The 25,144-nt window shown below is 47.6% G+C and overlaps 1 protein-coding gene across 1 annotated transcript in view; it reads left to right on the top strand.

The window, feature by feature from the left end:
- The first annotated feature begins 11,957 nt into the window (after nucleotides 1–11,957).
- Nucleotides 11,958–25,144, top strand: part of zgc:77375 (uncharacterized protein LOC402927 homolog) — a 103,104-nt gene continuing 89,917 nt past the window's right edge. The window contains exons 1-2 of the mRNA XM_056301942.1: nucleotides 11,958–11,990; nucleotides 12,096–12,293. Coding sequence (XP_056157917.1) covers nucleotides 11,958–11,990; nucleotides 12,096–12,293 — 231 coding nt within the window. The remainder of the gene's footprint in view (nucleotides 11,991–12,095; nucleotides 12,294–25,144) is intronic.

Genomic DNA, 25,144 nt, shown 5'->3' with positions numbered 1-25,144 from the left:
TGGTTTAACAATCAAGAACAGTCTCTTACCCAGCCTCGAAGAAACACCAGTGGGCATTAGTGAACGGCTGATGACTCTCCGCATACCCCTCGCAAAATGCCTTGATAAGTGCCTACGCTCCAACTTTACCATCCCATGATGAAGAGAAAGATCGCTTCTACCAGGCACTCCATGATATACTCATCAACATCCCAAGGAGCGACAAGGTCATTTTGCTTGGTGATTTTAATGCCCGAGTTGGGAAGAACATGCAAAGTTGGAATGGAGTGATTGGCGTCCACGGCATTGGAAAAGTCAACCCCAATGGCATAAGACTTCTTAGTCTGTGCTCGGAACATGACCTCACCATCACAAACCCCATTTTCCGACAGAAGAATAAATACAAGGCATCCTGGATGCATCCCAGATCCAAACACTGGCACCTGCTTGATTATGCTATCGTGAGGCGGGCTGATCTTAAAGACGTGCTCCTTACGAGAGCTATGCGAGGAGCAGACTGCTGGACAAACCACCGTATGATCCTGAAAAAAGTCAGAGTGCATGTCCGACCTGTTGTACCTTCCTTAGAGTATTGACCAACTTATACTGCTAGGTTACAATATAAATCAGTCGGGAGACGGATTCGAAATTGCCGTCATGACAGCCGGTGGTTTTATTATACAACTGTCACATGACACTCCAAGGCACCCGTAATATCAATACCCTGGTCCGCCTATAGGTGGCAGCCACGGACCAGGTATAATCACAATATATAACATCTCCTCCCCACTTAATGAACATGTGGCATCACTAATATCAGAACAAACACCAATAAGCCACTATCATGACATGTAAACACTATGTTGTCCATGGTAACTAAAATATCTCAAATCCCTGGAATCAAAACTGTTCAATTACAAATAACAATATAATTAACAGTCCCCCTTACTCCCAGTGACAAGCAACAATATTCCCTCCCCCTTTTTTTAACTGAGGAAATGAGGTGGACTACTCAGACCCTGCCATAACCCTGGGGATTATTCTGCCCCATTCTTCAGAGTGTGGCTACTATAAATCTAGGCATTTAGGAGACCGCCGTTCTCTCTGGGGATACCGGCGGTTAGCACCAGCCTCTGGCGGATCTACAAGGGGTACAACAGGGACAGATCCGTGTGGAGCATGATGACAGTTCTGTCTCTGAAACTGCTGAAGAGATGGGCCCAGAAGAAGTAGGTTCTGTGTGACCTGGTGCATTCTGGGTGAGGGTGGGTTGGGCTGGATTGTCCTGCTCATATGGCTCAGCACAGACTGCTGGTAGTGGTGTAGCAGTGTTCTCAGATGCTGTTTCTGCAGCAAGCAGTTGGTCTGTGTGTCTCCTCCAGATGGTGTCCTCAGTTGTCCGGACTGTATAGGACACAGGTCCTGTCTGTGCCAGGACGGTGGCTGGCACCCATTTTGCTCCGGTGTTATAGTTGTGTGCCAGTACACTGTCACCTGGAAAACCCTTTCTTTTGCTTTATGTTGGAGTTGTTGAACCTGAGTTTGTTGTTTCAGGTGAACAGTCTCTTTGGTCATTGGTGGTTTTAGGAGGTCGAGGTTGGTGCGGATATGTCTCTTCATGAGCAGTACCGCAGGAGCAGCTCTTGTGGTTGCGTGGGGCACATTTCTGTAAGACAGCAGGAAGCTGTTCAGCCTCTGGTGGAGAGAGCCTTGGCCTTGAGAAGCCTTCAAAGCGTGTTTCATGCTCTGAACAAATCTCTCTGCTAATCCATTAGTAGATGGGTGATAGGGAGCAGAGTGGATGTGTTGCACTCCATTTACCTCGAGGAATCGCTCGAACTCTTGTGAGACAAATTGGGGCCCGTTATCACTCACCAGCTGTTCTGGGTAGCCAAACCGACTGAACATTTCCCCAAGTTTCTCAATGGTTTTCTCAACTGTTGTCGATCTCATTGTGGCCACTTCCGGCCACTTGCTGTGAGCATCAACTGCCACCAGAAACATCCTCTCCTCGAACGGGCCAGCAAAATCAATGTGGACACGCTGCCAGGGTCCCTCTGGCCATTCCCATGGGTGGAGGGGGGCTGGCTGTGCTATGCTGCGCACCCGCTGACCAGATGGACATGTTCTCGTAGTCTCTTCTATTTGCCCATCCAGCCCAGGCCACCAGAAGTAGCTCCTGGCGAGTTCTTTCATGCGGACCATTCTGCTGTGGCCTGCATGTAGCTGCTGTAGTAGCCTTTTTCGCAGTGTGGGTGGAATAATCATTCTGCGTCCCCATAGGAGACATCCTGCCTGCACAGAGAGCTCATTCCTTCTTGCCAGGTACGGTTTTAGCTCTGCAAGGTTCCCACTCCTTCCGCTGATCACAACATCTATCAGTTTGGACAGCACAGGGTCGTTTCGGGTGCGTCGTTTCACTTGAGTAGAAGTGATGGGAGCCTCCTGCACTTGCCTGAAGTAGAAAATGCCAGCCTGCTGTGGCTCACCATGGTCAACCGGCAGGGGCAGCGTAGAGAGGCTGTCGGCATTTGCATGCAGCTCCGACTTGTGGTATTTCACGTCATAGTCATGGGCGGACAACAATAAGGCCCATCTTTGCATCCGAATGGCTGCCAAGGAAGGAATACCAGTATGGGGTCCGAAAATTGTTTGTCAGGGCACAGTGTTCTGTCAGAAAGACAAATTTCCTCCCAAAGAGATATTCCCAAACACAATTCCCAGTGCTTCTCGTTCAATTTGCGCATAGTTGCGTTCGGCTTGGTTGAGTGTGCGTGAAGCGAACGCGACCGGCCGCTCTTCACCACTGGGCATGATGTGAGAAATGACTCCCCACTCCGTAAGGGGAAGCATCACATGCGAGTTGTAAGGGCAATGTGGGGTCAAAGTGTGTCAACGTGTCAAAGTCAAGCAGTGCTTTTTTGTTTGCGCAAAGGCAGCCTCACACTGTTCAGTCCATTTCCATGCCTTGCCATGGCACAGCAGCTGGTGAAGCGGTCGCAGCAGAGAAGAGGGGCTCCGTATGAATTCCCCATAGCAGTTTAGGAGCCCGAGATAAGAGCCTAGTTGACTCACATTTTGAGGCGTCGGTGCTTCCACGATCGCTTTGATTTTGGATGGAGCTTTGTGTAAGCCCTCTGAATCTATTATGTGACCCAAATACTCTACTGCAGACTGGAAAAACTCACACTTTGATCTGCGGACCCTGAGTCCATATTCTTCCAGCCGCTGCAGTGTGGCGTCCAGATTTTCCAGGTGCTCTTGCTCTGTCTTCCCGGTGACCAGTATGTCGTCCAAGTAGCATTGGACGCCAGTCAAGCCGCTCAATATCTGGTCCATCACACGCTGGAAGAGAGCCGGGCCGATGTTATTCCAAAGGGTAGCCTGCAGTATTGGTAGAGGCCCTTGTGAGTGATCCAAAGGAATTGAATCAAGTGCAACTGGACTTGGTATATATATCTATATATCCAGTTGCACTTGATTCAATTCCTTTGGATAACCATGACCTGGATGAATGAGAACATTCACAGACACCCTTGTGAGTGACTATTGTGAGCAGCTCTCTCGACTTCTCATCAACTTGCATCTGGAGGGAGGCTTGTGTGAGGTCAATTTTGCTGAATTTTTGTCCTCCAGCCAATCCAGTGAAAAGCTCCTCAATGTGGGGCAGTGGATATTGTTCTGCCTCAAGCACTGGGTTTATGGTGACATTGAAGTCTCCGCAGACTCTCACTGAATTATTTTTTTTATAACTGGCACGATTGGAGTGGCCCAGTCACTCCGGCTGACAGGCTGCAGCACCCCCCTCTTGACCAAGGATTCCAGCTCTTCTTGAACCTTGGTTTGCTATCCGGCTGAATGTTCAGTTTAACTGTTATGTCTTTCATCGTCCCCAGTTCCTCCTTGAACACATCTGCATGTTTGTTCAGAACGGTTGTCAGACGTTTTTCACCTTTGCACACCATACGAATTGCAGGCCAGTCCAGTGTGAGCTCCGCCAGCCACGACCGACCCAGCAGAGAGGGAAAGTTCCCTTTGACTACATACAATAGTAGTTTAGCTGTCTGGCCATTCACCAGGACTGTGACACTGATGACGCCATTTGTTCGCACTGACTCGCCGGTGTATGATTTCATTTTGAGGCTGGTTGGTTGTAATGGAAGGTGCTGCAAGGTTTCCTTGTAAACAGCATACGACACGATGGAGACGGCTGCACCGGTGTCAATTTCCATGCGCACTGGTTTCCCCTCCAGCAGTGGAGTTTCCCAATATCCATCTGGACCTCCCTGCACTGACAGTACATACACTGATGCCTCATCTGATGAGCTGTTGGGCTCAGCGGTGGTGTGGCTTGGTTCCACACTGTGTACAGACTGTCTCTTTTTGAATGTGGGCATTGGCTTTTTGGTTACTTGCCTTGGGTTTCTGTCAGCTCCCTTACTTCTGCAAGCGCGTTCCAGGTGCCCCTTTTTTCCACACTTCCTGCTATCCACCTCCTTACTCCAACAATGGGCTGCAAAATGTCCTGTTTTGTCGCATCGGTAACATTTTTCGTGAGCCCCCTTGTGCTCGGTGGAGACCCGGTGTAGTTTACCACTTGTACTGAGGTGCTGGGCCTCCCTGGCAGCTAGCTCCGTTGACACAGCAATCTCATCAGCTTTATCCAACGTGAGTGAACCTTCAGCTAGCAGACGTTTCTGAGTAGCCTCCCTCCTCAGCCCGCACACGAGTCTGTCTCTTATGGTGTCATTCAGCACATCATTGAATTCAAAACGCTCTGCTAGCCTCCTCAGTGCAGCCACAAACACTGTTACACTCTCCCCTTCCTCTCAGTTTCTTCTATGGAAACGAAAACGTTCTGCATTTACCAGTGGCTCGGGTGAGACATGGGCCGTCAACGTAGCCATATGCTAGCGTAGCTTCTAGTCCCAGGCTTGGCTGGCTGGACCAGGCAACGCAGCATTAAGTTCCATTACTCAGGAACGTTGGTACAATCTTCTCATCTGCAATCCCATATGCTTGAGCAAAGTATTCAAAACGTTCCGTGTAGGAGCGCCACTGCTCAGTATTGTCATCAAAGGGGCCAATGCTCTCACTCATCCCCGCCATTTTCACCTCGTTCGCCGCTTTTTTCTGCAGCCTCTGTTGGTGAATCTAACTTGCTAACCTGCTAGCTTCCAGCTTTCACAGCAACAGTTCAGCTCAGAATCTTCAAAACGAGCAGAGAAGCACACGCAGATGTCAAATAAGATCCTCGTCGCCACTTTGTCGTATCTTCCTTAGAGTATTGACCAACTTATACTGCCAGGTTACAACATAAATCAGTCGGGAGACGGATTGGAAATGTGCCGTCATGACAGCCGGTGGTTTTATTATACATCAACTGTCACATGACACGCCGTCACCCGTAATATCAATACCCTGGTCCGCCTATATGTGGCAGCAACGGACCAGGTACAATCACAATATATAACACGACCCTTGAGACGCCAATCTGGGCCAAAAAAGAAACCACTCCACTGCGCCAGACTCTCCAACAGTGACACCCGAAACACCTTCCGTCGTTCTCTAGACGATAAGTTAGTTGACGTTGAAGGCTGATCAACTCAGGAGTCTGGGATGGATGAAAAGTGGACCTCTCTGAGCACCACCCCCAATCCATTGGCTTCAAAACCAAGAAACATCAGGACTGCTTTGATGACAATGCCGGAACGATTTCCACCTTCCTGGACAACATAAGGCACACAGAGCCGCCCTCAGCAACCCACCATCCCAACCTCTCGAGAAAAAATGGCAAGACCTCCGCTCTGAGGCCGAAGCAGCTCTGTGGAATCTGCAAAATTAGTGGTGGATTTTGAAAGCCAACGAAATCCAGGTTCATGCAGACAGGAATGACATGCATGGTTTCTATGGCACAGTTAAGACCACCTATAGCCCCAGAAACTGCTCCCTGGCACCCGTTAGGTCTGCTGATGGAACAACTCTTATCAAGAACCAGGTCCTGTTATGGAGTGGTGGGCCGAGCATTTTAACACCCTGCTCAACCAGCCTACCCCAGTCGACTCAACTGTACTGGCAGAGCTCCCTGAACAGCCTACCTTGCAAGACCTAGACCTCCCACTATCTTTAAAAGAAATTCTACATGCAGTCAAGACCCAGACGCCCTGGACCTGATAATATTCCAGCTGAAATCCTCAAAGAAGGAGGCTACCTCTGCATGGGGACACTGTATCTCTATATCCTTGAGGTGTGGAGTCACAAGTGTGTCCCCCAACAGTGGAAAGATGCCAACATTGTGGCCATTTATAAAAACAAAGGAGACAAATCCATCTGCTCCAACAGTAGGGGTATTTCACTGCTGGCCATTGCAGGAAAGGTTCTAGCCAAGATCATGCTCCGCAGACTAACACTCACAAGAGCCGAACGGGTCATACCAGAGTCACAATGCGGCTTCCGAAAGGATAGCTGGACCGCTGACATGACCTTTGTCACACACCAGCTCCAGGAGAAATGCCGAGAACAGCACGAGGATCTATACATAGCATTCATAGACCTCTCAAAGGCATTTGATACAGTTAACCGGGCCCTGCTGTGGCAAGTCCTGAAGATATGTGGATGTCCACCCAAGTTTCTCACCATCCTGGGACAGTTTCACTCAGGAATGATGGCCCGAGTGGTAGTGGGGAACCACAGTTCTGAGCCCTTTGGTGTGCAGACTGGAGTCAGACAAGGCTGTGTGCTAGCCCCAGTCCTGTTCAATATCTTTTTAGTCTCTGTTACAACACTGTTACGAAGGAAGATGGAGAAGCAGGCTGGAGTCACCATTGACTTCAGGCTCGATGGAAACCTATTCAACATCAGGAGGTTTCAGGCAACCACCAAGTTAACCTCTGAGAACATCATTGAGCTACAGTATGCTGACAGTTGTGCCCTGGTAGCCCACACACCAGAAGCCCTACAGAACACTCTGTGGTAGTTGTAACTGCATACAGGAGAACGGGACTGATCGTCAACACCCAAAAGACAGAGGTAATCTGTCAGTTGACTGCCGGCCTCGCAAACCACCCAACAACTTTCACAGCAGAAGGGCAACAACTGGCCACTGTTCCTGCCTTCAGATATCTGGGAAGCATACTATCTGACACCTGCACAATGGTTGATGAGATCCAGCATCGCCTCAAACAAGCCTCAACATCTTGTGGTCGTCTAAGGAGAAAGGTTTTCCAGAACAGCAACCTCAGTCTCCACACCAAGGTGCTTGTTTACAGAGCAGTGTGCATCTCCACACTACTCTATGGATGTGAGGCAGGACCATCTACAGCCACCATCTCACAAGCCTGGAGGCCTTCCATGTGAAAGGTCTCCAGAGGATCCTCAGCATTACTTGGGAGGACAGAGTGCCACACACAGAGGTGTTGGAGCAGGCAGGCAGCTGCAGTGTGGAGTCTACCCTAAACCACCATCCACTCAGGTGGCTTGGGCATGTTATTCACATGCCCGGCCAACGACTCCCATGTAAAGTCCTCTACGGCCAACTACGCCTTGGTCAACACACTGCTGGTGGGCAGAAGAAGCGATTCAAAGACCAAATGAAGACCACGCTGAAAAGATGTCAGATCAGCCCCTCTTCTTTGGAGGAACTTGCCTCCTGCCGCAGCATCTGGTGCTCTCACGTCTCACAGGGAGTGAAGTCTATGGAAAACCAGCGCACACAACACCGTGTAGCAAAGCGTGTGAAGAGGCACGCTCACAAAGCTACCCCTGCCCCCCCCCAGCACCACTTTTACATGCCCGGTCTGCAAAGCTACCCCTGCCCCCCCCCAGCACCACTTTTACATGCCCGGTCTGCAAACACAACTGTGCATCCAGGATTGGACTATTCAGCCACCAAAGGGCTCACAAATAGGAGAAGATGGTCATCATCAGATACGATGGACAACCAGCAAGCAAGTGTGTGTGTGTGTGTGTACAATGTGCACTATTATAAGTGGTATCAAGGCATCTCATTGAAACACAGTCTTGTCTGTCAGTCCAGCGAGTCCAGTGCTCAGCCGTCCCTCATCATGTGGCTTCAATCTGGCGGCTGATTGGTTGATTGGTAGCACTCCGCTGCATGTGGTTGGCTGATTAACAGCTGACCGCTGCATGTGATGTCATGTGAGGAGCAGGTCACGAAAGTCCCATCAACACCAGATCTAATCTTCTCATTACCCCGTGTGCGTGTGTGTGTGTGTGTGTGTGTGTGTGTGGTAATAGTAAACACTACTACACTACTATACTGTGTTAGTCTTCCTCGTCCCTGCAGTGACACTGATGATACCCACTCCTCTCTCAGGGCTTTATGAAAAACGTTCACAGGTCAGACAGACTGGGACAGTGAGTAAGCACGGGAAGGTAAGGGCTTCCGCTCTGGAAGGTTGTCAAGCAACCTCAACAGCTGATATGTCTCTCCTGTGTTTTACCACTACATGTAGAAGACGGACTGTCCCATGCGGATCATGCAGATCACTGTTAAAGTCAAACCAGTTCAGCTAGGGTCTCCTCTCCACACACACACACACACACACACACACACACCTCCTCCTTCACCTCTCGTGGTCTTGTGTCCTCCTCCTCTGACGGGTATATCAGCCTCCAGCACCATGGAGCTGCAAGCACACAGCTGCAAAACGCACACAGGCAGACACACAGGCAGACACACACACACAGACACAGACACACAGGCAGACACACAAGCAGACACACACACACAGACACAGACACACAGGCAGACACACAAGCAGACACACACACACAGACACAGACACAAAGAGGGATCATGTGGGGTCTCGGTTTCTTCCAGCGAGCGTTGATGGTTTCTGGGTGCCGGCAGGCGGAGCAGAGGACGGTGGGACTGATGTCAGCATGGAGACGTGGGATGAGGAGGAGCACACACAACACTGAGGTGAGTGCATGCGTGTGTTCATATCAGAGTAAGATCACCAGCGTTGTCCTGCACACCTACACCTGCTGACACTTACTGATGGAATCATGTACTAGTCCTTATGAATCATGTACTAGTCCTTATGAATCACATACTAGTCCTTATGAATCATGTACTAGTCCTTATGAATCATGTACTAGTCGTTATGAATCACGTACTAGTCCTTATGAATCACGTACTAGTCCTTATGAATCATGTACTAGTCCTTATGAATCATACACTAGTCCTTATTAATCATGTACTAGTCCTTATGAATCACGTACTAGTCCTTATGAATCACGTACTAGTCCTTATGAATCATACACTAGTCCTTATGAATCATGTACTAGTCCTTATGAATCATGTACTAGTCCTTATGAATCATACACTAGTCCTTATGAATCATGTACTAGTCCTTATGAATCATGTACTAGTCCTTATGAATCATATACTAGTCCTTATGAATCATGTACTAGTCCTTATGAATCACATACTAGTCCTTATGAATCACGTACTAGTCCTTATGAATCACGTACTAGTCGTTATGAATCATGTACTAGTCCTTATGAATCATGTACTAGTCCTTATGAATCATACACTAGTCCTTATGAATCATGTACTAGTCCTTATGAATCATGTACTAGTCCTTATGAATCATATACTACTCCTTATGAATCATATACACTACCGTTCAAAAGTTTGGGATCACCCAAACAATTTTGTGTTTTCCATGAAAAGTCACACTTATTCACCACCATATGTTGTGAAATGAATATAAAATAGAGTCAAGACATTGACAAGGTTAGAAATAATGATTTGTATTTGAAATAAGATTTTTTTTACATCAAACTTTGCTTTCGTCAAAGAATCCTCCATTTGCAGCAATTACAGCATTGCAGACCTTTGGCATTCTAGCTGTTAATTTGTTGAGGTAATCTGGAGAAATTGCACCCCACGCTTCCAGAAGCAGCTCCCACAAGTTGGATTGGTTGGAGGGCACTTCTTTGAGCAGATTGAGTTTCTGGAGCATCACATTTGTGGGGTCAATTAAACGCTCAAAATGGCCAGAAAAAGAGAACTTTCATCTGAAACTCGACAGTCTATTCTTGTTCTTAGAAATGAAGGCTATTCCATGCGAGAAATTGCTAAGAAATTGAAGATTTCCTACACCGGTGTGTACTACTCCCTTCAGAGGACAGCACAAACGGGCTCTAACCAGAGTAGAAAAAGAAGTGGGAGGCCGCGTTGCACAACTGAGCAAGAAGATAAGTACATTAGAGTCTCTAGTTTGAGAAACAGACGCCTCACAGGTCCCCAACTGGCATCTTCATTAAATAGTACCCGCAAAACACCAGTGTCAACATCTACAGTGAAGAGGCGGCTGCGGGATTCTGGGCTTCAGGGCAGAGTGGCAAAGAAAAAGCCATATCTGAGACTGACCAATAAAAGAAAAAGATTAAGATGGGCAAAAGAACACAGACATTGGACAGAGGAAGACTGGAAAAAAGTGTTGTGGACGGATGAATCCAAGTTTGAGGTGTTTGGATCACAAAGAAGAATGATTGTGAGACGCAGAACAAATGAAAAGATGCTGGAAGAATGCCTGACGCCATCTGTTAAGCATGGTGGAGGTAATGTGATGGTCTGGGGTTGCTTTGGTGCTGGTAGGGTGGGAGATTTGTACAGGGTAAAAGGGATTCTGAATAAGGAAGGCTATCACTCCATTTTGCAACGCCATGCCATACCCAGTGGACAGCGCTTGATTGGAGCCAATTTCCTCCTACAACAGGACAATGACCCTAAACACACCTCCAAATTGTGCAAGAACTATTTAGAGCAGAAGCAGGCAGCTGGTATTCTATCGGTAATGGAGTGGCCAGCGCAGTCACCAGATCTGAACCTCATTGAGCTGTTGTGGGAGCAGCTTGACCGTATGGTACGCAAGAAGTGCCCATCCAACCAATCCAACTTGTGGGAGCTGCTTCTGGAAGCGTGGGGTGCAATTTCTCCAGATTACCTCAACAAATTAACAGCTAGAATGCCAAAGGTCTGCAATGCTGTAATTGCTGCAAATGGAGGATTCTTTGACGAAAGCAAAGTTTGATGTAAAAAAAATCTTATTTCAAATACAAATCATTATTTCTAACCTTGTCAATGTCTTGACTCTATTTTCTATTCATTTCACAACATATGGTGGTGAATAAGTGTGACTTTTCATGGAAAACACAAAATTGTTTGGGTGATCCCAAACTTTTGAACGGTAGTGTAATAGTCCTTATGAATCATATACCAGTCGTTAGGAATCCTATACTAGTGCTTATGAATCAGAAAGGAGTCCTTATGAATCATGTACTAGTCCTTATGAATCATGTACTATTCCTTATGAATCAGAAAGAAGTCCTTATGAATCATGTACTAGTCCTTATGAACCATGTACTATTCCTTATGAATCAGAAAGAAGTCCTTATGAATCATGTAGTAGTTCTTATGAATCATATACTAGTCCTTATGAGTCATGTACTAGTCCTGAAGTACGTCAGGTGTGCCAACTCTGACAGAAGGACGTGCTAATTAGCTGAGCAGGTCTTCCTCTGCAGGATTACAGAGAAAACCTGCAGGACGGGTGGTCTTTCAGGAAACATTGGACTATTGTATAGTACTGTGTAGTAGATAATGATGAATTACTTGGGAACAGACTGTTCAAGACCATATTGATAAACATTTTCTGATGGTTAGTTCCTGGATATCTGTGAATCTGCATAATGAACACTTCAGTCCTTACTGATTAATTCTGACTCGGGTGCTACAAGTTGTGTAACCAATACAAATTATTACTTCCTTACTACCTGCAAACGAGTTATTGTTTGTGTTGCCTCGTGCATCATAGCAAATGATCGGTAATGGTGAGACAGTTATTAAGGAGGGATGTAGTCCTCCTAACAACTCCGTATGATAGACTACTTTATCCGATGGGGCACACAAACAGAAGTGATACCCCTGGAAATGAGATAAATTCATGTATGGCAGTTTGTGTAACCGCAGCAGTGAAGTAGTTATCCCATTTTCAGAGTTATGAATTCCCCTCCACCCTGTGAATAACCAAGTCCCACTGTGTACCAGAGTCCTTCACTGTGTGGCCTCACTTGTCTGTCAGCCAGGGTTTGGTCTTCTCTTCGACGTGGATGGTGTTTTGGTCCGTGGGAAGTCACTGATCCCAGCAGCTCGCCGGGCGTTCCAGAAACTTCTGGACTCGGCGGGAAACTTCCTGCTTCCTGTCGTCTTTGTCACCAACGCAGGAAACTGTCTGCCTCAGAAGAAAGCTGAGCAGTTGTCTCACCTCCTGGATGTCCAGGTACCGTAGACTGGCAGGGGGAGGAAGAGAAGCACAGAGCAAAAGCAAAAAGAAAGGGTAAAGAAGGAAAGATAGAGAGGTATGATCAGATGGAAACAGAACTGTTCAGACTCTCGCTCTCCCTCGCTCTCTCTCTCTCTCCCTCTCTCTCTCTCTCTCTCTCTCTCTCACTCTCTCTCTCTCTCTCTCACTCTCTCTCTGTTGTATTGTAGAAAGACAGAAGAAGAAGAAGAAGAAGAAAGCCACTTTAATTAGTCATTGTAGGTTACAACAAAATGTGTTCTCTGCATGTAACCATCCTATTGTGTAGAAGCAGTGGGCAACTGCAGTGCCCGGGGACCTACTATAGTTCTTCTTTCCACTGCCTTGCTCAGGGGCACAGGCAGGAGTATCAACCCTAACAGTGAACAGTGGGTGATTATTAGACAGTCACCAAAGCATCGACTAACAAGGCGTTGCTGCTAACTCTACTTCATTGCCCGTCCCTCCTTCAGATTACACAAACACTTAATATAGATCAGTGTTTCTTAAAGTGTGTGGCGCCCTGAGGGGGGGGGCACAGAGGCACGACGGGGGGTGGGGGGGGGAAACTACTGTTTTGAGGTGGGGATCTTTTTCACAGCAGAACAATAAACAGAACGTGCTGCTTCCATGAGACAGACAGTGTGCAGGTTGACAGGATGGAGACATGTTTCACAGGAAGAAAAGAAAGACAGCGATGCTTCCATGAGACAGACAGTGTGCAGGTTGACAGGATGGAGACATGTTTGACAGGGAGAACAGAAAGACAGCGATGCTTCCATGAGACAGACAGTGTGCAGGTTGACAGGATGGAGACATGTTTGATAGGGAGAAAAGAAAGACAGCGATGCTTCCATGAGACAGACAGTGTGCAGGTTGACAGGATGGAGACATGTTTGACAGGGAGAAAAGAAAGACAGCGATGCTTCCATGAGACAGACGGTGTGCAGGTTGACAGGATGGAGACATGTTTCACAGGAAGAAAAGAAAGACAGCGATGCTTCCATGAGACAGACAGTGTGCAGGTTGACAGGATGGAGACATGTTTGACAGGGAGAAAAGAAAGACAGCGATGCTTCCATGAGACAGACAGTGTGCAGGTTGACAGGATGGAGACATGTTTGACAGGGAGAAAAGAAAGACAGCGATGCTTCCATGAGACAGACGGTGTGCAGATTGACAGGATGGAGACATGTTTGACAGGGAGAAAAGAAAGACAGCGATGCTTCCATGAGACAGACGGTGTGCAGGTTGACAGGATGGAGACATGTTTGACAGGGAGAAAAGAAAGACAGCGATGCTTCCATGAGACAGACAGTGTGCAGGTTGACAGGATGGAGACATGTTTGACAGGGAGAAAAGAAAGACAGCGATGCTTCCATGAGACAGACAGTGTGCAGGTTGACAGGATGGAGACATGTTTGACAGGGAGAAAAGAAAGACAGCGATGCTTCCATGAGACAGACAGTGTGCAGGTTGACAGGATGGAGACATGTTTGATAGGGAGAAAAGAAAGACAGCGATGCTTCCATGAGACAGACAGTGTGCAGGTTGACAGGATGGAGACATGTTTGACAGGGAGAAAAGAAAGACAGCGATGCTTCCATGAGACAGACAGTGTGCAGGTTGACAGGATGGAGACATGTTTGACAGGGAGAAAAGAAAGACAGCGATGCTTCCATGAGACAGACAGTGTGCAGGTTGACAGGATGGAGACATGTTTGACAGGGAGAAAAGAAAGACAGCGATGCTTCCATGAGACAGACAGTGTGCAGGTTGACAGGATGGAGACATGTTTGATAGGGAGAAAAGAAAGACAGCGATGCTTCCATGAGACAGACAGTGTGCAGGTTGACAGGATGGAGACATGTTTGACAGGGAGAAAAGAAAGACAGCGATGCTTCCATGAGACAGACAGTGTGCAGGTTGACAGGATGGAGACATGTTTGACAGGGAGAAAAGAAAGACAGCGATGCTTCCATGAGACAGACAGTGTGCAGGTTGACAGGATGGAGACATGTTTGACAGGGAGAAAAGAAAGACAGCGATGCTTCCATGAGACAGACAGTGTGCAGGTTGACAGGATGGAGACATGTTTGACAGGGAGAAAAGAAAGACAGCGATGCTTCCATGAGACAGACAGTGTGCAGGTTGACAGGCTGGAGACATGTTTGATAGGGAGAAAAGAAAGACAGCGATGCTTCCATGAGACAGACAGTGTGCAGGTTGACAGGATGGAGACATGTTTGACAGGGAGAAAAGAAAGACAGCGATGCTTCCATGAGACAGACAGTGTGCAGGTTGACAGGATGGAGACATGTTTGACAGGGAGAAAAGAAAGACAGCGATGCTTCCATGAGACAGACAGTGTGCAGGTTGACAGGATGGAGACATGTTTGACAGGGAGAAAAGAAAGACAGCGATGCTTCCATGAGACAGACAGTGTGCAGGTTGACAGGATGGAGACATGTTTGACAGGGAGAAAAGAAAGACAGCGATGCTTCCATGAGACAGACAGTGTGCAGGTTGACAGGATGGAGACATGTTTGACAGGGAGAAAAGAAAGACAGCGATGCTTCCATGAGACAGACAGTGTGCAGGTTGACAGGATGGAGACATGTTTGACAGGGAGAAAAGAAAGACAGCGATGCTTCCATGAGACAGACAGTGTGCAGGTTGACAGGATGGAGACATGTTTGACAGGGAGAAAAGAAAGACAGCGATGCTTCCATGAGACAGACAGTGTGCAGGTTGACAGGCTGGAGACATGTTTGATAGGGAGAAAAGAAAGACAGCGATGCTTCCATGAGACAGACAGTGTGCAGGTTGACAGGATGGAGACATGTTTGACAGGGAGAAAAGAAAGACAGCGATGCTTCCATGAGACAGACAGTGTGCAGGTTGACAGGATGGAGACATGTTTGACAGGGAGAAAAGAAAGACAGCGATGCTTCCATGAGACAGACAGTGTGCAGGTTGACAGGATGGAGACATGTTTGACAGGGAGAAAAGAAAGACAGCGATGCTTCCATGAGACAGACAGTGTGCAGGTTGACAGGATGGAGACATGTTTGACAGGGAGAAAAGAAAGACAGCGATGCTTCCATGAGACAGACAGTGTGCAGGTTGACAGGATGGAGACATGTTTGACAGGGAGAAAAGAAAGACAGCGATGCTTCCATGAGACAGACAGTGTGCAGGTTGACAGGATGGAGACATGTTTGACAGGGAGAAAAGAAAGACAGCGATGCTTCCATGAGACAGACAGTGTGCAGGTTGACAGGATGGAGACATGTTTGACAGGGAGAAAAGAAAGACAGCGATGCTTCCATGAGACAGACAGCGTGCAGGTTGACCGGATGGAGACATGTTTGACAGGGAGAAAAGAAAGACAGCGATGCTTCCATGAGACAGACAGCGTGCAGGTTGACAGGATGGAGACATGTTTGACAGGAAGAAAAGAAAGACAGCGAGGCTTCCATGAGACAGACAGCGTGCAGGTTGACAGGATGGAGACATGTTTCACAGGGGAAAAGAAAGACAGCGATGCTTCCATGAGACAGACAGTGTGCAGGTTGACAGGATGGAGACATGTTTGACAGGGAGAAAAGAAAGACAGCGATGCTTCCATGAGACAGACAGTGTGCAGGTTGACAGGATGGAGACATGTTTGACAGGGAGAAAAGAAAGACAGCGATGCTTCCATGAGACAGACAGTGTGCAGGTTGACAGGATGGAGACATGTTTGACAGTGAGAAAAGAAAGACAGCGATGCTTCCATGAGACAGACAGTGTGCAGGTTGACAGGATGGAGACATGTTTGACAGGGAGAAAAGAAAGACAGCGATGCTTCCACGAGACAGACAGTGTGCAGGTTGACAGGATGGAGACATGTTTGACAGGAAGAAAAGAAAGACAGCGATGCTTCCACGAGACAGACAGTGTGCAGGTTGACAGGATGGAGACATGTTTGACAGGGAGAAAAGAAAGACAGCGATGCTTCCATGAGACAGACAGTGTGCAGGTTGACAGGATGGAGACATGTTTGACAGGGAGAAAAGAAAGACAGCGATGCTTCCATGAGAAAGACAGTGTGCAGGTTGACAGGATGGAGACATGTTTGACAGGGAGAAAAGAAAGACAGCGATGCTTCCATGAGACAGACAGTGTGCAGGTTGACCGGATGGAGACATGTTTGACAGGGAGAAAAGAAAGACAGCGATGCTTCCATGAGACAGACAGCGTGCAGGTTGACAGGATGGAGACATGTTTGACAGGAAGAAAAGAAAGACAGCGAGGCTTCCATGAGACAGACAGCGTGCAGGTTGACAGGATGGAGACATGTTTCACAGGGGAAAAGAAAGACAGCGATGCTTCCATGAGACAGACAGTGTGCAGGTTGACAGGATGGAGACATGTTTGACAGGGAGAAAAGAAAGACAGCAATGCTTCCATGAGACAGACAGTGTGCAGGTTGACAGGATGGAGACATGTTTGACAGGGAGAAAAGAAAGACAGCGATGCTTCCATGAGACAGACAGTGTGCAGGTTGACAGGATGGAGACATGTTTGACAGTGAGAAAAGAAAGACAGCGATGCTTCCATGAGACAGACAGTGTGCAGGTTGACAGGATGGAGACATGTTTGACAGGGAGAAAAGAAAGACAGCGATGCTTCCACGAGACAGACAGTGTGCAGGTTGACAGGATGGAGACATGTTTGACAGGAAGAAAAGAAAGACAGCGATGCTTCCACGAGACAGACAGTGTGCAGGTTGACAGGATGGAGACATGTTTGACAGGGAGAAAAGAAAGACAGCGATGCTTCCACGAGACAGACAGTGTGCAGGTTGACAGGATGGAGACATGTTTGACAGGGGAAAAGAAAGACAGCGATGCTTCCATGAGACAGACAGTGTGCAGGTTGACAGGATGGAGACATGTTTGACAGGGAGAACAGAAAGACAGCGATGCTTCCATGAGACAGACAGTGTGCAGGTTGACAGGATGGAGACATGTTTCACAGGAAGAAAAGAAAGACAGCGATGCTTCCATGAGACAGACAGTGTGCAGGTTGACAGGATGGAGACATGTTTGACAGGAAGAAAAGAAAGACAGCGATGCTTCCACGAGACAGACAGTGTGCAGGTTGACAGGATGGAGACATGTTTGACAGGAAGAAAAGAAAGACAGCGATGCTTCCACGAGACAGACAGTGTGCAGGTTGACAGGATGGAGACATGTTTGACAGGGAGAAAAGAAAGACAGCGATGCTTCCACGAGACAGACAGTGTGCAGGTTGACAGGATGGAGACATGTTTGACAGAGGAAAAGAAAGACAGCGATGCTTCCATGAGACAGAGAGTGTGCAGGTTGACAGGATGGAGACATGTTTGACAGGGAGAACAGAAAGACAGCGATGCTTCCATGAGACAGACAGTGTGCAGGTTGACAGGATGGAGACATGTTTCACAGGAAGAAAAGAAAGACAGCGATGCTTCCATGAGACAGACAGTGTGCAGGTTGACAGGATGGAGACATGTTTGACAGGGAGAAAAGAAAGACAGCGATGCTTCCATGAGACAGACAGTGTGCAGGTTGACAGGATGGAGACATGTTTGACAGGGAGAAAAGAAAGACAGCGATGCTTCCATGAGACAGACAGTGTGCAGGTTGACAGGATGGAGACATGTTTGACAGGGAGAAAAGAAAGACAGCGATGCTTCCACGAGACAGACAGTGTGCAGGTTGACAGGATGGAGACATGTTTGACAGGGAGAAAAGAAAGACAGCGATGCTTCCACGAGACAGACAGTGTGCAGGTTGACAGGATGGAGACATGTTTGACAGGAAGAAAAGAAAGACAGCGATGCTTCCACGAGACAGACAGTGTGCAGGTTGACAGGATGGAGACATGTTTGACAGGGAGAAAAGAAAGACAGCGAGGCTTCCATGAGACAGACAGTGTGCAGGTTGACAGGATGGAGACATGTTTGACAGGAAGAAAAGAAAGACAGCGATGCTTCCACGAGACAGACAGTGTGCAGGTTGACAGGATGGAGACATGTTTCACAGGAAGAAAAGAAAGACAGCGATGCTTCCACGAGACAGACAGTGTGCAGGTTGACAGGATGGAGACATGTTTGACAGGGAGAACAGAAAGACAGCGATGCTTCCATGAGACAGACAGTGTGCAGGTTGACAGGATGGAGACATGTTTGACAGGGAGAAAAGAAAGACAGCGATGCTTCCATGAGACAGACAGTGTGCAGGTTGACAGGATGGAGACATGTTTGACAGGGAGAAAAGAAAGACAGCGATGCTTCCATGAGACAGACAGTGTGCAGGTTGACAGGATGGAGACATGTTTGACAGGGAGAAAAGATAGACAGCGATGCTTCCATGAGACAGACAGTGTGCAGCGGCTCCAGAACTGTCCTCCAGATGCTGCACACATCGCCATGTCTTTGCTCCATATGAGTGTTCTCTGGGGAATGTGGCAGGCGGAGGCAGTGCTGAGCTGGACTTCCTTTGGATTAGGTGATTGGGGGTGAGGGGCTCCCGGCTGTCTGGACTGAGCAAGTTATCCACCATGAGAGGCCTGCTGTTGACTATTGACCCTTTACACGTGACATCACAACCCACTCGCGGGGAATATGGACGTCATGAAGGACGGCAGAAGATCAATGGATTTCGCCTCCTCAAACAGAGCTTTGCCTGGTTTCAAGGGAGGCTGTCCCCACCGTGGTGGCCCATCAGTGCAGCTTCTGTCTTGCAGGTGTTTCACGGAGGAGTCTAGTGCATACAGCAGAGCCGTGGTGTGGGAGCAGACCTCTCCAGGCCTGCTTTACATGTGCAGTGGCCGCACACTACGGTTCCCTCCTTCTTCACAGACACCCATGGTTTCAGCTGGCTCGAGGACAGAGCCTGACTATGATGGACCTGAAATTACACATAGTGCAGGCGGGTCATTCCATGGAAAGTGTTAAGATTGGACTTTGGAAGTTTGAGGTTTTTGATCATAACCAAATATTATATATAAAAATTATATATATATAATTATATATATATTTTAACCAAAAATTATGCGCTTTTATTCTAATTAACACATTTCATATGAAGAGGGAAGTAATTTTGCTCATAAGAACAATAAAAGTCTGAGATTTATGTGATATTTTTTAAGTGTTACCTTACATGAATGTGAGAAATGGTCAGAGTGGACATGAGAAAATGATTGTAATTTAACAAAAACAGCTAAAAATATACAAATTGTATATTTATTATTTAATTGTATTTTGCTTCATGCTAACCAGTATACTTGAATCAGTGGCTTCAGACACTGAAAACACTACTGACAGTTTTATTATGCCTCCTTGTCCCCTTTGAATGTTGTGGACTCAAACTTAGGACGTTCTATGGGATGAGCCAAATGCTAGCTAGCTGGCCAGACTGTGTAGCCTACTATGACATGGCGAGGAAAGTATGGGCTGCTTTTGGTTACAGTCGACTTGAGGTTTGATGGCATCCTGGGGAAACAGGTTAAAAACATACACAGCTGGCTAGCTAGCTATGTCTTACCTTTGCCATTATGAAGTACATCCCCCTGCTGTGAGAGTAGCGCCGCGGTTCTGTAACCCACCCAGCTACAAAGAACTGGTCAGCTTCCAGACTTGTGTGTGCTTTTAGGTCAGCGCCTGTGTGTGTGTGTGTGTGTGGGGGGGGGCACTCCGCTGGTAACAGAGTGGTGCAGACCGTGTGGACTGAACTCGGGCAGACTGGACGGTTTTGCTTGATCCGTGAACACATCGGTAGGAAGAAGGTACGGGTCGCTAGCTAACCCTGCTATCGCTAGCCATCCCTGCTATCGCTAGCCAACCCTGCTATCGCTAGCCATCCCTGCTATCGCTAGCCAACCCTGCTATCGCTAGCCAACCCTGCTATCGCTAGCTAACCCTGCTATCGCTAGCTTCTCCACATATCGCTCTTCGTGCCGTCCTACAAGGTGACTCACTTCACGGGACAACTCCACAACATTACTCTGACTATTGGCAGCCATCACTTCCATTTAAACTATAATAGCTACTCATCCGTCACAATGTTTTGTTTGTTTTTGTTGTTCGCTTTTGAATTTCCCGGTCTATCACTTCCCGCCGTCCGTCATGGCGCAGTCTCCCTCGTCACGTGATAATTGTGACGCGTCTGCAAAGGGTGAATAGCCATGGCTTCATAGAACAGTGCCCGTAGTGCAGAGTCATTGAGTCTGTTGTGAGAAAGTGATAGTGTGGAGTTCAGGACACTCCTGACCGTCTTGATCTGGCGCTCCCACACGCCACCTGCATGGCTAGAGTGTGGTGCGTTCATGACAAAGTCACACTGCCTGTGTGACAGAAATGTGCTTACTCTCTCAGAGTCAAGCTCTCGTAGGGCTGCCTTAAACTCATTCTTGGCACCAACAAAGTTAGTGCCTTGACCGCACTGGATTTGATGGACAGCACCTCTGATGGCAATGAAGCATCGCAAGCTGTTAATGAAGGCGTCGGTGGACATGTCCTCCAGCATCTCCAGGTGGATGGCCCTTGAACAAAAGCAGGTAAGGAGCAGGCCATATCGTTTGTGCTGTTTCCTTCCTTCTGTAGTGACAAAGGGACCAAAGTAGCCCCTACCGCCACAATAAGTGAATGGAGGGGAGGGCTCCATGCGCTCTGCAGGTAAGTCGCTCATTCTTTGGCCCTCTGGAGGTCTCCTGAGTCTGCGACAGATCACACACTGGCGAATGAATGAAGCAACTGCTCGGCTCATACCTGGAATCCAATATCCATTGGATCTGATTTCATTTGCAGTACAGCCCTTGGCCTGGTGCTTGATCTTTTCATAGTTGTGCGCTATTATCAGCTTTGTAATACGATGCTCTTTGGGAATGACAATGGGACGCTTGAGTGAGTCTGTGAGAGACAAATGACAGAGTCTTCCTCCCACCTTCAGAATGGCATCTGTGTCTATAAAGATATCCAGGTGATACAGTTTGCTGTTGTTTGTTATTGGACTTCCCTTCTTCAACTGAATGATCTCTTTCCCATATGCCTGACCTTGCAGATCTCTGATTATGACACATTCAGCGCTTTTCTGCTCCCTCGCTGTAGAAGGGGCATGTGACTTGATTTTCTTAGCCCGTCGCACAAGGTGGGCCACAGCTGTGGTGGCTTGGGACCATGATGAGAACTTGGACAGGGGGGCCGCAATGCTGAATGGTTCTGATGCCTTCGTCTGCAGTGCTTGAGCTTTTCTGATCTCTGGATCTCCTATAGCCAGATCTGGTACCACATCCTCTTGTGTCGATATCTCACTTTCCCAAAGGAACATGGGACCTCTGAACCAGTTGGATCTGAGCAGTTCATTCACCGTTCTTCCCCGGAATGCATCGTCTGCTGGATTCTTATCCATGGGCACATAATGCCATTGCTGGGAGGTTGTGCTATTATGGTTCTTCTGGACCCTGTTGGCGACAAAGGTATGAAAGCGTCTTGAGTCATTATTTATATAGCTCAACACTACCTTGGAGTCTGTCCAGAAGTACTCTTTCACATTAGCACAACTAAGCTCCTCTCTGAGCATATTGCTGACAGTAGGTATATGATCAGGGTTCCCAGGGATACAGTATTTTGTATATGCAGAAGGAAGATAAATGTGGATGCATGAATTGTAGCCTCTCACCCTGAGTCCAGATACCCTTTCACACTTCATGATCATGCTCTCTCCAAGCATAGTGGTAAGTTTCAGCTTCACAGGTTGGGTATTTGCTTGTAATTCATTGCTCACCTCATTGTTGATGAATGTGCTGTCACTTTGAGTGTCCAATAATGCATAAACAAGCTGTTCTTTTGATGGATGGGTCAGTGGCCATGGACACCCACACAGGAACGATCATAGAAGTGCTGCATGACTGACCCCCTTTGGTGACCTTGAGTGCCATTGCTGCCGTGGTTTCATCCGGAGTGCTTGAAGCTGAGATCACAGTGGATATAGGACCTTCTCTACCTTCACGCCCTCTGCAGTTCTCATCATGGAGATAGGTGGGGTGTCTTCCCTTGTATACATCACAAGTGTGGCGGTGACGACATTCCTTGGCACTGTGACCTGGTTTCAGACACCCATAACAAAGCTTGTTTTCTTTCACATACTTTCGTCGACCATTTAAGGACTTTTCTATGAAGGGCTAACGGGTCTACTTATCTGTGCACGTTATATATATACACATATATATATTGTAGCGAATATTCGGGGGGCAGTCCGGGAACCGTAGCCACAGCCGGGACGCGAACCCGTATCTCCCACTCCGCAAGCGTTAACCAGTCGACTAAAGGGTCCGACCCGTTAGTCAAGGACCAACGGGTCTACTTATCCATGTGAGAGAGAGAGAGAGAGAGAGAGAGAGAGAGAGAGAGAGAGAGAGAGAGAGAGAGAGAGAGAGAGAGAGAGAGAGAGAGAGAGAGAGAGAGAGAGAGAGTCTTTCCCCCATGACTACAGAGGATAAAGGGCAGGGCCCTGGGTTCTCTAACTATAATCCAACTTACATGAATCTTACTTTGGGTCCCTAATTATACCAGTTCCCATGACAATACCAACCTTTAGATGAACCATCAAGCAAGACGACGCTGCAGCTCCAGATATGTAGTTCCTGTGAACGATAAATAAACAAACGGCTCAGTACAGTTCAAACGCTCATTAAAGTAGGCGCCTTTCAATAGTCCAAACCAGACCCAGTAAACATTAACTAAACCCAAGCCGCCATCGACCAAACTCATAAAGAGGTCCTCAAGACCCGCCCTCGCTGCAGACCCCATGTCACGTTGCCAGCCCGGGTCATCGCCACGTACTCACTCCGTTCAGGAGGACGGCAGTTCCAGAATGTTCCGACAATGACAGGACGTGGCGGTGCGCGCGAACGGGACGGAAGGCTCGCTTCCGGTGACTTGTTCCCACGTGAGAATCCCACGTAGCCAGAGGAGGTTTGAGCAAACCCTGGTGGCTCAGACCGCTACCTGGTGTTCTGGTCCCGTACGAGTCTTCTTTCAGTAGCTGCGTATGTTCACTGAGCTAGCCAACAAGGCTACTACATCAGCTAGCTCAGCTAACTAGCTGGCTAACGACAGTCACGGTGAACTTCACATCCACTTTACATCCACCAGGACCACGCTTACGGCTCCGCCTTCCACAAATGTGCGGTTACACCTGTGAACCATAAGACCGACGTTCACTGCGCTTCCCTACTATCTGCTCTGCACCAGCCCCGAATCCACCGCCCAGCGCCTCTCTTCTTCTACTTCTTCTTCTCTCTCTTCACAGCCGTTTACCCCGCCCCCTTACTCCTGATTGGCCTTACGAAGGGGCGCAACGGGGGGGGGGGTGCAGAGGGTGCAATGCACCCTGGACAGACCGCCAGGCCATCACAGGGACAATTATATATACATATTTGAAATAGCATCGAACATTTCAACATATTGTAGTCATATTTCAATATAGTACAGCTGTACGAAAATCATCAACTTTATGAAACCAAAATAATAACCGGGTTGCAAAATGAAAATTGTATATATATATATATATATATATATATAGAGAGAGAGAGAGAGAGAGAGAGAGAGAGAGAGAGAGAAATATATATATATATATATATATATATATATATATTGTAAGGTGCACGGATACGTTGGCCCTTGGCTAATGAGTTCGACCCTTTCGTCGACTGGTTAACGTTGTCGGCCGCGGTGTAGGAGACACGGGTTCGCGTCCCGGGTCCCGCGGCTGCCCCCCTCCCCCGAATTCCCCGCAACACATCTGCTCATATATTTTCGGAATGTGTGTGGTGTTAGTGTAGATAGCGGGACCGAAAACTAAAGCATTTATGATCCTAATTCTTTTTGGAGGTGGTAGGTATTGTCTCAGAGAGTAAGGGGAAAATCCCAGAAAATTAAGATTATGCATAATTATGCATAAATATGCAAAATATGCATTTTTCTAAAAATGGCTAAAAACCACCTTTCTCGGCATTTCAGATGATTCTGAGCATCTTTGGTTTTTTCACCTATATAAAAAAACTTTCTGGGACTTGGAAATGTTTTGGCATTATGCAAAATACTAGAAGAACCCCGCTACAATGTAGCGGTTTGGTTCTCCACCCGTCTAAATCTCCCTCCTCTTCATCCTGCCAGCTAACCGCCTTCCCCCTGCCCCTAAACCCCCCCCCACTCCAACTCCCTCCCCCCAAATGCTCAGAATCATCTGAAATGCCGAGAAAAGTGGTTTTTAGCCATTTTTAGAACATGGATATTTTGCATAATTATGCATAATTTTAATTGTCTGGGATTTATCCCTTACTCTCTGAGACAATACCTACCACCTCCAAAAAGAATTAGGATCATAAGTGCTTTAGTTTTCGGTCCCGCTATCTACACTAACTAACTAACACACACACACACACACACACACACACACACACACACACACACACACTAACACCACACATTTTCGTAATGTGTGGTGTGTGAGGTGACGAGCGGTCGCCTCGGCCTCGTCAGCCCGCCCGCCCGCCCGCGGCCCAGGGGTCTACTTGTCCGTGCGCGTTACACTACCAACACGGATACAGGAAAGAAGATTTTAGTACATTGCAGTACAGGCCTGGTTCCTGCGTCTCGCACTCATACATATGTGTGTGTGTGTGTGTGTGTGTGTGTGGGTATGTATATGTGTATAAATATAGAAGCGTTTCGATCCATTGAAAGGTCAGGACCACGTCATCAGGTTTGTTGTCCTTTCGTTTACAGTCACGAGCCC

The sequence above is a fragment of the Lampris incognitus genome, chromosome 2, assembly GCF_029633865.1.
Source record: "Lampris incognitus isolate fLamInc1 chromosome 2, fLamInc1.hap2, whole genome shotgun sequence".
NCBI lineage: Eukaryota > Metazoa > Chordata > Actinopteri > Lampriformes > Lampridae > Lampris > Lampris incognitus.
The sequence above is the reverse complement of the archived record's forward strand: the minus strand, read 5'-3'. Positions and strand labels throughout refer to the sequence as shown.